The 14,012-nt window shown below is 41.9% G+C and overlaps 1 protein-coding gene across 3 annotated transcripts in view; it reads right to left on the reverse strand.

Moving 5' to 3' along the window:
* The window catches only part of MIB2 (MIB E3 ubiquitin protein ligase 2), a 70,382-nt gene that overhangs the window by 19,913 nt on the left and 36,457 nt on the right, over nt 1-14,012 (reverse strand). For 2 of the 3 annotated variants that reach the window (XM_075277617.1, XM_075277618.1), the window contains exons 3-8: nt 13,410-13,581; nt 6,989-7,095; nt 6,136-6,330; nt 5,909-6,051; nt 5,180-5,287; nt 2,439-2,543 (exon numbers count right to left, since the gene is read on the reverse strand). In XM_075277617.1, the coding sequence (XP_075133718.1) occupies nt 2,439-2,543; nt 5,180-5,287; nt 5,909-6,051; nt 6,136-6,330; nt 6,989-7,095; nt 13,410-13,581 (830 nt within the window). The remainder of the gene's footprint in view (nt 1-2,438; nt 2,544-5,179; nt 5,288-5,908; nt 6,052-6,135; nt 6,331-6,988; nt 7,096-13,409; nt 13,582-14,012) is intronic. The other variant, XM_075277619.1, reaches the window with a different exon arrangement.

The following is a 14,012-nucleotide window of genomic DNA, read 5'->3' on the forward strand; positions in this document are numbered from 1 at the left end:
ATAGGGGATCTGCAGTGCTCCTATTAACCCCTTCCCGACGGAACAGGAGCACTGCAGATCCCCTATATTCAGTAGACCGGGCACTGTCAGACACAGGGATACCTAATGGGTTTGTGTTTCACAGTCATTTTCTACTTTTATATGTATTCTAGGGAAAGGAGGGATTTCGAAGTTTTATTTTTTGTATTTTTTTTTAAAGCTTCTTTTTTTTCCCCACTATTTTATGGGAGATTCAATACATTACTATTGTGGCTGGTTATAGACCCCCCCTCCCCACCTCCTAAAAAAAAAATATTTTTTTTTGCTGACTCGAATATAAGCCGAGGGGGGCTTTTTCAGCACAAAAACTGTGCTGAAAAATTCGGCTTATACTCAAGTATATAAATAAATAAAAATTGTAAATCCCTCCTTTCCCTAGAATACATATAAAAGTAGAGAATGACTGTGAAACACAAACACATTAGGTATCCCTGTGTCTGACAGTGCCCGGTCTACTGAATATAGGGGATCTGCAGTGCTCCTGTTCCGTCAGGAAGGGGTTAATAGGAGCACTGCAGATATCCTATATTCAGCCAGACTGAATTCCAAGTGGGGGGAAAAAAAAAACCCAGTCCTCAAGCTCGGGGAAGGGGCAGACAGACAACCAAAACACCCCCTTCCCTTCCCCAGCAACTACTGCACCCAAAAACTCCCACCATTTTAGTTTTTGAAATTTTCCAGTAGCTGCTGCATTTCCCCCATAGGCTTATACTCGAGTCAATAAGTTTTCCCAGTTTTTTTGTGGTAAAATTAGGGGCCTCGGCTTATATTCGAGTCGGCTTATACTCGAGTGTATACGGTAACTCACCACACAGTATCAAAAAATGTTTTTAACTTTATTATAAGAATGCCGCAATAACAAATATGTATTTTAAATTTTTTTTACATATTTTTTTCCCTCCATGGTATGTGTACGGTAACACAATAAAGTGCAACATTCTTATATTGTTGTATATTATCGCCTGTCGGTTTTTTTCTGACAGGTAACTATTAGGATCTGCCTTATTAGGTCCTCAGCTGCCATAACAGTCTGATGATATCCCACTATGGTGGGACTGATGGAATAACAGAGGAAACTCCTCTGTGCTACTGTCTGAAATGACTGACATCAGTGTTCACTCCAATCCCAAGCAATATGGCAGGACAGATTGCTAGGCACAGCTGGGACCCACAAATGACATTATAGTATGTTGGTTCATGGGAACGACTATACTACTATGTTATGGGGAAGAAGGGATTGTCTCATAAAGACAACCTCTGTCCATATGGCTCTTAATATGTTGGTTCATAGGAACAGCTAAACTACTATGTCATGCGGCAGAAGGGATTGTCCAATATAGAGACAATCTCTGTCCATATAGCCCATAACAGTATGGTGGTTCCTAAGAACAATCATACTACTATGTCATGCGGCAGAAGGGATTGTCCCATAAAGACAGCCTCTGTCCACATGGCCCATAATAGTATGGTGGTTCATAAGAACAATGGTACTACTATGTCATGGGGCAGAAGAACCATCAGACTACTATGTCACGGGGAAGAAAGTATTGTCCCATAAAGACAACCTCTGCTCATATGGCCCATAATAGTATGGTGGTTCATAAGACTGACCCTACTACTATTTCATGGGGCAGATGGGAATGTCTCATAAAGACAACCTCTGTCCACATGGACCATAATAGTATGGTGGTTCATAAGAACAATGGTACTACTATGTCATGGGGCAGAAGAGATTGTCCCATAAAGACAACCTTTGTCCACATGGCCCATATGGTAGTTCAGAAGAACAATCAGACTACTATGTCACGGGGAAGAATGGTATTGTCCCACAAAGATAATCTCTGTCCAAATGGCCCATAATAGTATGTTGGTTCATAGACACAACCATACTATGTCATGGGGCAGAAGAGACTGTCCCATAAAGACAACCTCTATCCATATGGCCCATAATAGTATGGTGGTTCATAAGACCGACCCTTTTACTATGTCATGAGACAGAAGGGATTGTCCCATAGACAACCTCTATCCATATGGTCCATAATAGTATGGTGGTTCATAGGACCGACCCTACTACTATGTCATGGGCCAGATGGGGTTGTCTCATAAAGACAGCCTCTGCCCATATGGCTACTAGTGGGGCAACTTCTACGATGGTAAGTCTTTGAGAAAAAAAACTAACTGATGTATTTGTCCCCAACAGTCCCTTGATTTTTGGACTGGCCTGAAATTTTCGGCAGTGTATAGCCATCTTTAACTATGCTGAGAATTTGTTCAAAATGGCGAGTGATCTGTGAGCAAAGAACAGACAGATGAGGAAGTGACAAATTTGCACAAAGAGTTAAATGATATTGGTAAGCAGCACTGTGTAGTTTTAGTGCCTGCTATGTAACATCACTCACAGGGGCCATATCATCTGTCCATTCCCCATGACCAACTTGTAGCTTCTTGACTGTATCCATGTCATCCATCACACGCACAACATCACCAACCCAAATGCTGTTGTGCTACAAAAGGAAAGAAAAATAATAAAACAAAAAGCTTTTTTCTATCTTAAGCACAATGGAAAGGGAGCAACTTATAAAATATACAAGGCGTTCTGGAGAATGTAAAGCGGAGATTCATACAAGGACACTGGGGGGTGGGGGGTGGGATGCACTAGGTAATGACCACACTTATCACACCACCAACTGAAGGAGCCGCACAAAGATGTTGGGATGCACAAGTCTTTCCTTACACACCGCCATCTCCAGCAGAGGCACCGGGGGCCGGAGCACAATATGCCCAGGTGCAACTACCAGTATACTCATGGATAAGTCAAGGAGATAAAAGATACAATGTCTATTGTGCATAAGGATCAAAACCAGTAGGGTAGGGTTTTGGTTTACATCTGCGCCCCTGGTCTCCATACGGGCATTCCGTTCGCCTCTCCGCATGAAAAATGCAGAAAGAAAATTCTCTCTGCATTTTTCGCCCTTTTTGTGTGCAAACCGAACAGAAACCACGCAGACCCCAATATAGTCTATCTCAGTGATGGCGAACCTTTTAGTGACCGAGTGCCCAAACTGCAACCCAATACCCACTACCACTAATTTATTACAAAATGCCAACACAGTAATTTAACCTTAATATTGTGTGGATCCACAATTGTGGACAATTACAGACGGTCTGTAATAATATCACTCTTCTACTACAAAACAGATACTGTGTGATCAAAAGAGTGAGGTGTTCCCACACAGTGCAATCTGCTGCAAAGTGGCCCCCACACAGTATAATCTGTTCCACAGATGGGTGCCCACAGAAAGGGCTCTGAGTGCCACCTCTGCTATAGGTTCGCGATCACGGGTCTAACTGGTCTGCGGGTTTCCTACGGTAACCGTTTTTTCGGAAACACCCCTTCCCCCAACAGAAACCCGTGGGCAGATGTGAACCAAGCCTGATAAGCAACTTAGTTGTACCATTAACATCATGGCCACAATTTTCTATCTAACTATCTATCTATCTATCTATCTATCTATCTATCTATCTTCTATCTATCTCCTATCTATCTATCTATCTATCTATCTATCATCTATCTATCTATCTATCTATCTATCTATCTATCTCCTATCTATCTATCTATCTATCTATCTCCTATCTATCTATCTATCTATCTATCTATCTATCTATCTATCTCCTATCTATCTATCTTCTATCTATCTATCTATCTATCTATCTATCTATCTATCATCTATCTATCTATCTATCTATCTATCTATCTATCTATCTCCTATCTATCTATCTATCTATCTATCTATCTCCTATCTATCTATCTATCTATCTATCTATCTATCTATCTCCTATCTATCTATCTTCTATCTATCTATCTATCTATCTATCTATCTATCTATCTATCTCTCATATCTCTATCTATCATCTATCTATCTATCTATCTATCTATCTATCTATCTATCCATCTATCTATCTCCTATCTATCTATCTATCTATCTATCTACACAAAAAAAACCCATATATGACCACACCAGTCTAGGCATAGGGTGCTCACCAATGGGAAAAGGATTTGTCCCGTTCAATATAACTCCAAAAAAGCAGGCGGCACACCAAAATTGTGAAAAAAGTGAAGGAGGTTTATTGCAGTATGAGGCAATAAACCTCCTTAATTTTTTTCACAATTTTGGTGTGCCGCCTGCTTTTTTGGAGTTCTATCTATCTATCTATCTATCTATCTATCTATCTATCTATCTATCTATCTATCTATCTATCTATCTAATCTATCACTCCTATCTGCCTATCTATGTATCTATTGATCTATCTATCTCTCATATCTATCTATATATTAGAGATGAGCGAATAATATTCGAAACTATAGTTTCGAATACCTCGCTCCATAGGAATGAATATTAGCGGCTGGCACTTAACCCCTTGGTGTTCGGCCGCTTCCATTCATTCCTATGGGAGTGAGGTATTCAAAACTATAGTTTTGAATACTATTCGCTCATCTCTCCTATCTATCTATCTATCTATCTATCTATCTATCTATCTATCTATCTATCTATCATGTTCAACATAATTTCGCCAGTACGTTCTTCGGTCACTAGCTCATATAACATGTTACATTACACACTTTGGCATTTCTTCAAATCATAACACAGGAAAGAAAATATTTTTCAGATTATGTAAAATCCAGAATATCACTGGACTGATTGTAAAACAACAAATTATACAGTACAGCGCTATGTTCACATCTGCGTTGAAGGCTTGTTGCAGATTGTGTCATATTTGGCTGAAACAATGGCGCTGCATTCTGCCCTATATTTTCTGGTCCTTGTGTCCGTCATATGATGGATCTGGCAATGTGTTGTAGTTTTTGCAATATACAGACACCATGACCCCAGATGTGAACGGCAAAGCCTAAGCCATATAATGGTGATCCGTAATTACATGACAGACATCACAAGTATGTGTGAGTGTGATCATCACGACTGCACATCTCCAGGGACACTATGTGTAATCTGCACCAACATACTGTGCATAGAGTGCAATGGTGTCAGGAGAGAGGAATTCACGCCTCATATCTCTCCTCTAACATCAGTAATGGATTTGTTGAAACAACATGTTCTACTATATTCTGATCTCCAGGTACCTTTGTTAGTGCTCCGGGATGGAACGTCCAGCGGGTTTCACTGTTGTACTGGACTCTGACATCTCCTCGCTCTGTAATCCGGTGAACGGTTCCAGTCTGACCTATAAACTGCAAAACCGAAGAGACTTATAGACTGCTAGAAAAAGCTAAGAAACAACAATTAACACAAGGACAATACTAAACATAACAATTATAATAATACTAAGCAACAGCGGACCAAGATGTCAAGGCTCAGTGAGTGGAGAGGGGAGGGGCAGGTCTCTCTTCTCAGATTTTGCATATTTAAACACAGCTTTCTGCAACCTCTGACAACTTACAGCGAGTGCATGAAGAGTCTATCTACTTATGACTAGCTGCTTGTGTTATTGCTGATGGGATGTTAGTCATAGTAAGCAGCTTTCCTTATTGTGCTCAGATTTCTCTTTGTCTGTATCTTTTTAGCTGCGTCATAACCTGAATTTATAGTTCGTTGTCCCTGGATCTCCTATGATATGGTCAAATGAGCTTAGCTATTTGTTTCCTATTTTACACCTAGTTCTGATAGAATTAAATGAAAAGAAACCAGTAGTGGTAATAATGGATAGGTGCGGCATGCAAACTGCTCTGTATTATACATAACCCCTGTTTTAGACTGAGATATAAAATGTGCTGCAGCCCTAATGGGTGACTCTCAGTCAGACCTCTTATCAGTTTTTTACTAGCCCAGGCAGGTACAACATTGCCAATTACCTCTGCCATTTTAGGGTTCCATCCACCATGTCCCTCCTGCATTTCCCGTAAGATTTCCACATCTAGGAGACACTTGACCTTGTCGCCATGTTGGAATGGATGCCGCTCTGAGCTCTCCTTCCTCTGAATTTCTGCAGGTTTACCTACATTGGCCACAACAATATGTAACATTTAGATATCAATATCTGCAATGAGACTACAGATAGGTTTGTGCCCTTAGGTCATACCAAGCTTGGGTAGGTGGTCTTTGTAATAATGTCCTCCTGGAGCATCAGCAATGCATTTTAGATCTACTTTGCCCTTGTGCCCCACTCTGTATACATTTGTGGTTCCATCTGCCCAGGTAACACTTGCCACGCTGCGTCCCGTCTCCACGTCCCAACCGCGGATATCGACAACTCGGCCAACCTTGGATTCTCCACCTAGTCAAGAATAGAGAGACATTTCTATACACCATACAGATTGTAGTCTTTTCTGTCCACCAGAACGTCCCTTTAAAGTGCCTTTCTAGGGGGCCAAAACTTTTGTAAGTTGTTATCGGAAAGATTATTTGAGGGGATTTTCTGGCCCCAAATGCATGGAAAAGGTCATCAGTATCTGATCAGTGGGGTCCAACACCCAGATACCGTACAGATCAGCTACATCAGAGGATGGGGGGGGCCAGAAGCAGCTCTATTCAAGTAACAGGAGCAGAGCTGCAGCCTCATTCATTGCTGTAAGCTTTTGGCGTATAGAGACTGCCAGATGAGCTGATCTGTTTGGGATCCAGGTGTAAGACCCCCACGGTTATAGCACTCCATATAGAGGATCAATGGTCTAGTATTACAGCTCTGAATTATACACCTGAATGGGGGTGCGATGCAGTCCTCTACATAGTTTTTGGTGTGAACCTGTGCACGGACAAGAAATTGCAAAGGGCATCGCCTCCCTTGTTCTCGTTCAGAAAGGGATGGCATAGTTTAGCCATTTGGCATCACTTATTAAAATCTTAACACACTTCAACAAAATGGACATCTGGTCACCCTCCCAGTCTACAATCCAAATCCCTCATTGGTCACATGACTCTGTCTTTATACTTACCATCCTGGTTCCCCCATTCCCAATCAGGTCCACGTACAACTTTGGCTCCTTGGAAGATTCCTTTAAGGACGATACGTGGCAATCCTTGACGAGGAGTTAGTATCACCCTAGAAAGGAAAGAACAAAATGACTTCCATGTATGACCACTATAGCACTAAGCAAAGCCTACCTAATGGGGATTCCCACAACAAGAACTCATGATATAAGGGTATGCTATGAATCCATGATCGGTGGTGGACAGATTGATGGGATCCCCATGATTCTCAGAATGTAGTGGCTGCAGAATTACTTAAAGAGGACCTCTCACTTCCTCCACCAACTCCAGTTCTTAGCATCTGTTACAGTTGGAATTTTCCATTCCTGATCCTCACTGGTGATGTTACTTTTGGTGCCTGATATAATAATTAGTCAAGTGGGTGGTCCCAGGAAAACGCTAGAGAGCTCAAAATCATTCCACCTTGTTTGCTCCTGCCTGAGACTGCCCACTTGACAGTTGATAGCATATCAGGAGCGAAAAGTAACAGCACTGATTGCTCAGGAACGGTGGGGGCGAGAGGAAAAATTTCAACGGAGGGCCTATGAAAGGATGCAAATAGCTGAAGGTGGAGGGAGTTTTTAAAGGTCCTCTTTAAGCTCTTTCACTGCTCTTCTGTAGCGCCCTTGTGCAGGGAAAAAATGTATGGGTCCTTTCATTCTAAGTATTGGTGGGGTCCTAAACTTCAGATGTCATCATAATGCAATGAAATATTCTAGCTATATACAGTACTATGACATTAGAAGATGGAGGTACTTCTTTGACTAACGGTATTGCTACACTTCATAATTTCTGACAAACTTACGCTAGTTTCAGGGTTGTGGGATGGGAGCAGCGATCAGTTGATCACCATCTTCTCTGTATAAAGAACACAAGGCCTGAGAATTTTTTCCCAAGGACTTGTACCCAAAACTTTTCACATTCATTTTCTTATAAATCCTATTAAGGTTGAGGTAGACATTTTCTTAATAAGAGATTTGTTAAAAGACCTTCAAAAACACTATCAAGAAATGTCCTTCACATAAAATATGGCTAAAAGCCCAGATACACGCTGAGCCGCTGGCAGGCTATAGGTGTCTGCCATTGTAAGAGACAGACATAATGGGGGTATGGTCTGAACATCCAGACCTTCCATCCGTGGTCCAGACTGTGATACTTGGGGCTATTTTAATAGTTTTTTTTTTTGTTTCATGTAAATGAAGCTTTTTAAGTTTATAATGGAACATTCCGGAACTTTCCAATATACTTTGTATTTCAGAACGTTTTCTAAAGCTCGGATCTTGTCTGGGACATATCTGACGTCAAAATATCTTAAAGGTATAATACTACAGGAATGAGCATAGTGTGAGTGCCCCCTAGAGACACTGCCAGGAATTTAAGATTGGCTATAGTCAAAAGACTGCGTTTTTTCACAGTCAATTAAGCACCAGTTTGGTATCCATTTTTCCCAATGGACCCACTGACTTTCAATGGGAGAGTTGGGTCCGTGAGCTGTTTTCAAGATGTCAAAAAGTAGGGTATGCTCTACTGTTCATGAAGCATGGGCAGCATTTGGCCATGAACATCGGTAGTGTCAATAGAGCTTTAGGCCTCATGTACACGAGCAATATTCAGGCTAAGTCTACTCAAGAGGCTCCAGTGGCCAAGAACTGAAATCTACGTAAAGGACTCAATTTCAAGAACATCTTACACATGAGTTAAAGTAAATTTGGCCCACCGCAGTGTTCACCTGATTCTACTCATGGGTGAAGAACAAACAGGGTGATGCATCTTTGGCACATAAAGGGATGAGCACCAAAGAGGCGCTATATTTGCTCCCATCTACTCCAGAAAACTGGTGTAAGTGGGTTAGTCAATTCCCTCCACTGTACCCCTACCATAGGTTGAAAACCTAAGCCCTAGGGTACACATAGTACACACTGTAAACCTAACCTTGACCAGTTATTTGCAACTTTCCTTAACCAAGTAGTGGTACCACACTCCCATACAGTGGTAGGATTCTTAAATCCAATGGCAGTAAAATAGAAAGAACTATTTTAATGCCAACTGTACAATCACGAGGGTTCCCCTAAAAACATATTTCTAATCCCAAGGAACCCCTATTCACATTCCCATATTTTATATTTTGTTCAGGATTTTAGTCCAGTTCAGGGACCTCCAATATGAACCAGAATGGAGAATAGCAGCTGGCGGACAAACTTGGATCTGCCACTTGGAGCACCAAGAGTTGGATCTGGCGCAGACACATTCCCTTTAACAGCTTGAGTGATGAGGGTACGGCACCTTTCCTATCATGGGCTTGTAGGCTTTGGCACATAGCACCAATGCTGTCACTTAGTGGCACTGAATACATCTAGAATGATAGCAAAGTGGCGGATCTTAAGCTCAGCAGAAGAACACAAGCAATAACTTGAGAAGATTGTCTGATGACACTGCCCATAGCCAGCTCATTGGCAAGAGGCCTTGGTAGCAAAAAGGGGCGTAGAAAGCAGACAGCCCCTATAAATTATATAGTTTAGACAAAGGCGCACTTCACGAGACTTCAGGCCTCAGAGGGAGGGGGGGGGGGGCATTTCCACAGAGACCAAGGGGGAAATTACTGATAACTATGGATGATACAAGGAGCGGTGGAAAACTGAATGTGCCTTCATTACTTCACTGGGACATAATAATGCCTACATGTGACATCATTATAGTAACTTTCTTCATATGTTGTGATGTCACAGTGTACACAATGATCTTATCCCTGTGCTCTGTACCGTGACATCACTGTGCATATTATCCCTGTACTGTGACATCACTGTGTGTATTATCTCTGTACTGTGACATCACTGTGCATATTATCCCTGTACTGTGACATTACTGTGTGTATTATCCCTGTACTGTGACATCACTGTGTGTATTATCCCTGTACTGTGACATCACTGTGTGTATTATCTCTGTACTGTGACATCACTGTGTGTATTATCTCTGTACTGTGACATCACTGTGTGTATTATCCTGTACTGTGACATCACTGTGTATATTATCCCTGTACTGTGACATCACTGTGTGTATTATCCCTGTACTGTGACATCACTGTGTGTATTATCTCTGTACTGTGACATCACTGTGTGTATTATCCCTGTACTGTGACATCACTGTGTGTATTATCCCTGTACTGTGACATCACTGTGTATATTATCCCTGTACTGTGACATCACTGTGTGTATTATCCCTGTACTGTGACATCACTGTGTGTATTATCCCTGTACTGTGACATCACTGTGTGTATTATCCCTGTACTGTGACATCACTGTGTGTATTATCCCTGTACTGTGACATCACTGTGTGTATTATCTCTGTACTGTGACATCACTGTGTGTATTATCCCTGTACTGTGACATCACTGTGTATTATCCCTGTACTGTGACATCACTGTGTGTATTATCCCTGTACTGTGACATCACTGTGTATTATCCCTGTACTGTGACATCACTGTGTATTATCCCTGTACTGTGACATCACTGTGTGTATTATCCTGTTCTGTGACATCACTGTGTGTATTATCTCTGTACTGTGACATCACTGTGTGTATTATCTCTGTACTGTGACATCACTGTGTGTATTATCTCTGTACTGTGACATCACTGTGTGTATTATCTCTGTACTGTGACATCACTGTGTGTATTATCTCTGTACTGTGACATCACTGTGTGTATTATCCCTGTACTGTGACATCACTGTGTGTATTATCCCTGTACTGTGACATCACTGTGTGTATTATCCTGTACTGTGACATCACTGTGTGTATTATCCTGTACTGTGACATCACTGTGTGTATTATCTCTGTACTGTGACATCACTGTGTGTATTACCCCTGTACTGTGACATCACTGTGTGTATTATCGCTGTACTGTGACATCACTGTGTGTATTATCCTGTACTGTGACATCACTGTGTGTATTATCCTGTACTGTGACATCACTGTGTGTATTATCCTGTACTGTGACATCACTGTGTGTATTATCCTGTACTGTGACATCACTGTGTGTATTATCCCTGTACTGTGACATCACTGTGTATTATCCCTGTACTGTGACATCACTGTGTGTATTATCCCTGTACTGTGACATCACTGTGTATTATCCCTGTACTGTGACATCACTGTGTATTATCCCTGTACTGTGACATCACTCTGTGCCTTATCTTTACAGTAAAATCACTATGTGGCTCTCCCTGTGTAGAAATGAGACAACAATAACTGTATACTGTTCCACTTCTGAAATTTCCTAAGGTGGTGATGGTACAGGGACCCCCATTACAAGTTTTGCCATGGGCTCCCGTGGTTATTTGATTTGAAGGTTCAGCATTGACCTTTCTTCCTGACTCATTCCTATATAAATCTCTGCCGGCCATGTTGGATCTCCTCGTGTATGTAGTAGACGCTCCCAGTCATTCCTGCGGCCGCTCTATGGCAGTTTTTACAGAAGATTATGTTTCGGCAAGCAATGCTAATTACCTCGGAGATTGTCTCATTATATAACATGGTAATTAGCTAAGAACATGATGGATTTTTTTTTACCATCCGCCACAATTATCCTATTGCCAAGAGGAGAAATACACGCAGCGGCAGACAATGCAACATGTGAGATCATAAATACTTTATTTTACGGGTTTTTTATTTATGAAGCCTGGTTTAGCTGTAACTGTGAGAAAGTGTTACAATGGGAGGCGATTTCTGCTCCGCCGCACCGCTCTACATTCTCATATCAATCTCTGCTACTTGCCAACTAGAGCGCAGCTCCATCCACACTATAAGGAGATTGTCGCCCTCTACTGGGGGAGGTTAAAACTGCAGTTTAACAACGTTGGTCCTCATCCCTTAACTTTTTTTCAGGCCTATATCCCCAAAGAAATGGAATGGAATTTGGCAGGGGTTGACCCCACAACCTTGATGCAAAAATGTTGGCAGTCCTGCAAATACACTAGTAATTCTGCAATAAACTGTGCAGTGTATACAGCACAGGGAGCCTGCAGGGGGGAAAGGGGAACGCAGGGGACGCTTTTGCTCCAGATTAGTTACATATCTTATTCGATACAAAATTGATATAAAACATTCGTTCCCTGCGGTCGAGTAGCAGTGTGTACAATGAAAAGCCTTATAAGTTTCCGGTGCTGCCTGTTATACGGAAACAGCCGTGTATGATGTGTGCAGTCAGCCGGCACCTGGGGGAGTTGATCCCCTTAAATTAATACCATTAATACTCTTTTGCTGCCTCACGTGCTGCCTTTTCATTAGCTCCTCTTGTGGTACAATCTCTCACAATCGGCCAAGATTCCCTCCATCCCGCTGTGAATCCTGACATCAGTAATATTCCACGCAGGTGGATGCCGGGCTAAAGCTTCTACTGCTCTTCATAGCCGACACAAGGAAAGATCAGGAATATAGGGCACGGCTGCAAGGATGTCTCCATACTGACAGTATACCATATTACGGACTATGTCCAACCCCTAGGTAGGGCTGGGTGATTCATCGAAAAATAACAAAAACTGACCATGTGATTTTGCTGGTTATTTCAGTTCAGTTATTACAGCATTGACAAGCTTTTACCTGCAATTATTATATTATACCCCAGAGTATAATGATTAGAGGCCCCAGGCCTCTTCAGGACTCCTGAATGACATCAAGGACTGCTGAGACCTGTGACTGGACTTCAGGGATCACATGGCATTGTGATGCAAAGGCACATGACCCACGTGACTGCTAAGATCCAATCACAGGCTGCGGTGGTCCCTGATATCATTCAGGAGCCCAGGAGAGGTGAGTAACACTGAATTTTATCTCCCTGGAGGGGAGAAGAGGGGAATAATGAACAGAAAAGGGGAATAATGCCCCATTCACATCTACATTCGGGTCATTACGTTCATTGCAGAGAGAAAAGTCCACAAGCAGCGCTTTTCTCTCCACATTTTTTGTGCGGAAATCACACGGACCCCATTATAGTCTATGGGGTCCACTGGTTTCCTAAAGTAACCGCTTTTCCGTTCAAGGGAGTCCACAAGTAGACCGTTGTGCAGATGTGAACTGGGTCTTGCACTGTTTTTACACTTACTCAGTCCTATCCCTAGCCTAGATAAGGCAAAGAAATTCAGTTTTTGGAAATATTTGTCTGCAGTAACCCCGGCTAAGGCCAATTGTACTATAATACACTAGGCACTATATTCTAGTGACAGTCTGTTACTTACACAGAATGCAATATCCTTTGAAGCTAGGTTGGAAATAGTATAGGTCTGCACTCACACTGATGTAGTGCAGCCTCAGGCTTTGGGCCTGCAACTTACATAAAATAACATATTGAAATGGCACCAGGACCATAGTCAGCGTGAGATAACTCTAATACTTACGGTCGAGAGTGGGCAGTCTCATATCTCTCAAAGGCATGGGACAGGTCATGCTTGTTGTTCATGTAACACTGAGTGCACAGGTCATAGTCAAAGCAGACTTTACACTTCCATCGCATTCCACGAATCCCGTGTTTTTTGCAACAGTCGCAAATGATATTGGGATGACGGACACCTAAGGAACAGGATAACCTCTAGTGATCGGGTCATGGCAATATGACAGTCATGACATAACGTTCCACTGTGTGCATGAGCAACGAAACGGTCTCTGGACTCAGAGGGACAATTACCCTTCACATATATCGATTATAGCTTATCCGAAACCCAAGGCTGGACAAATCCCAGCAGTCAGGTATCCCATGAGCCCAGTACTTTTTCACTTTTTATAATTTTTTTTCAGGAGGCAAAAGTCAACTTGGCTAGTTTGATCCTTTTTATCATTATGGTATTCGCCATATAGTATGTATAGTTTTATAGTTTATATTTTCAGGCACAGGGATGGCTAATTTGCTTGTTTTCTTTATTTATATTAGTGATCTATGGAAAGGCTGGGTGATCAGATTTTTTTTATTTTTTTTAACTTCCACAGGGGACTAGAACCTTAGA

Source organism: Leptodactylus fuscus, chromosome 6, assembly GCF_031893055.1.
Source record: "Leptodactylus fuscus isolate aLepFus1 chromosome 6, aLepFus1.hap2, whole genome shotgun sequence".
NCBI classification, from domain to species: Eukaryota; Metazoa; Chordata; class Amphibia; order Anura; family Leptodactylidae; genus Leptodactylus; species Leptodactylus fuscus.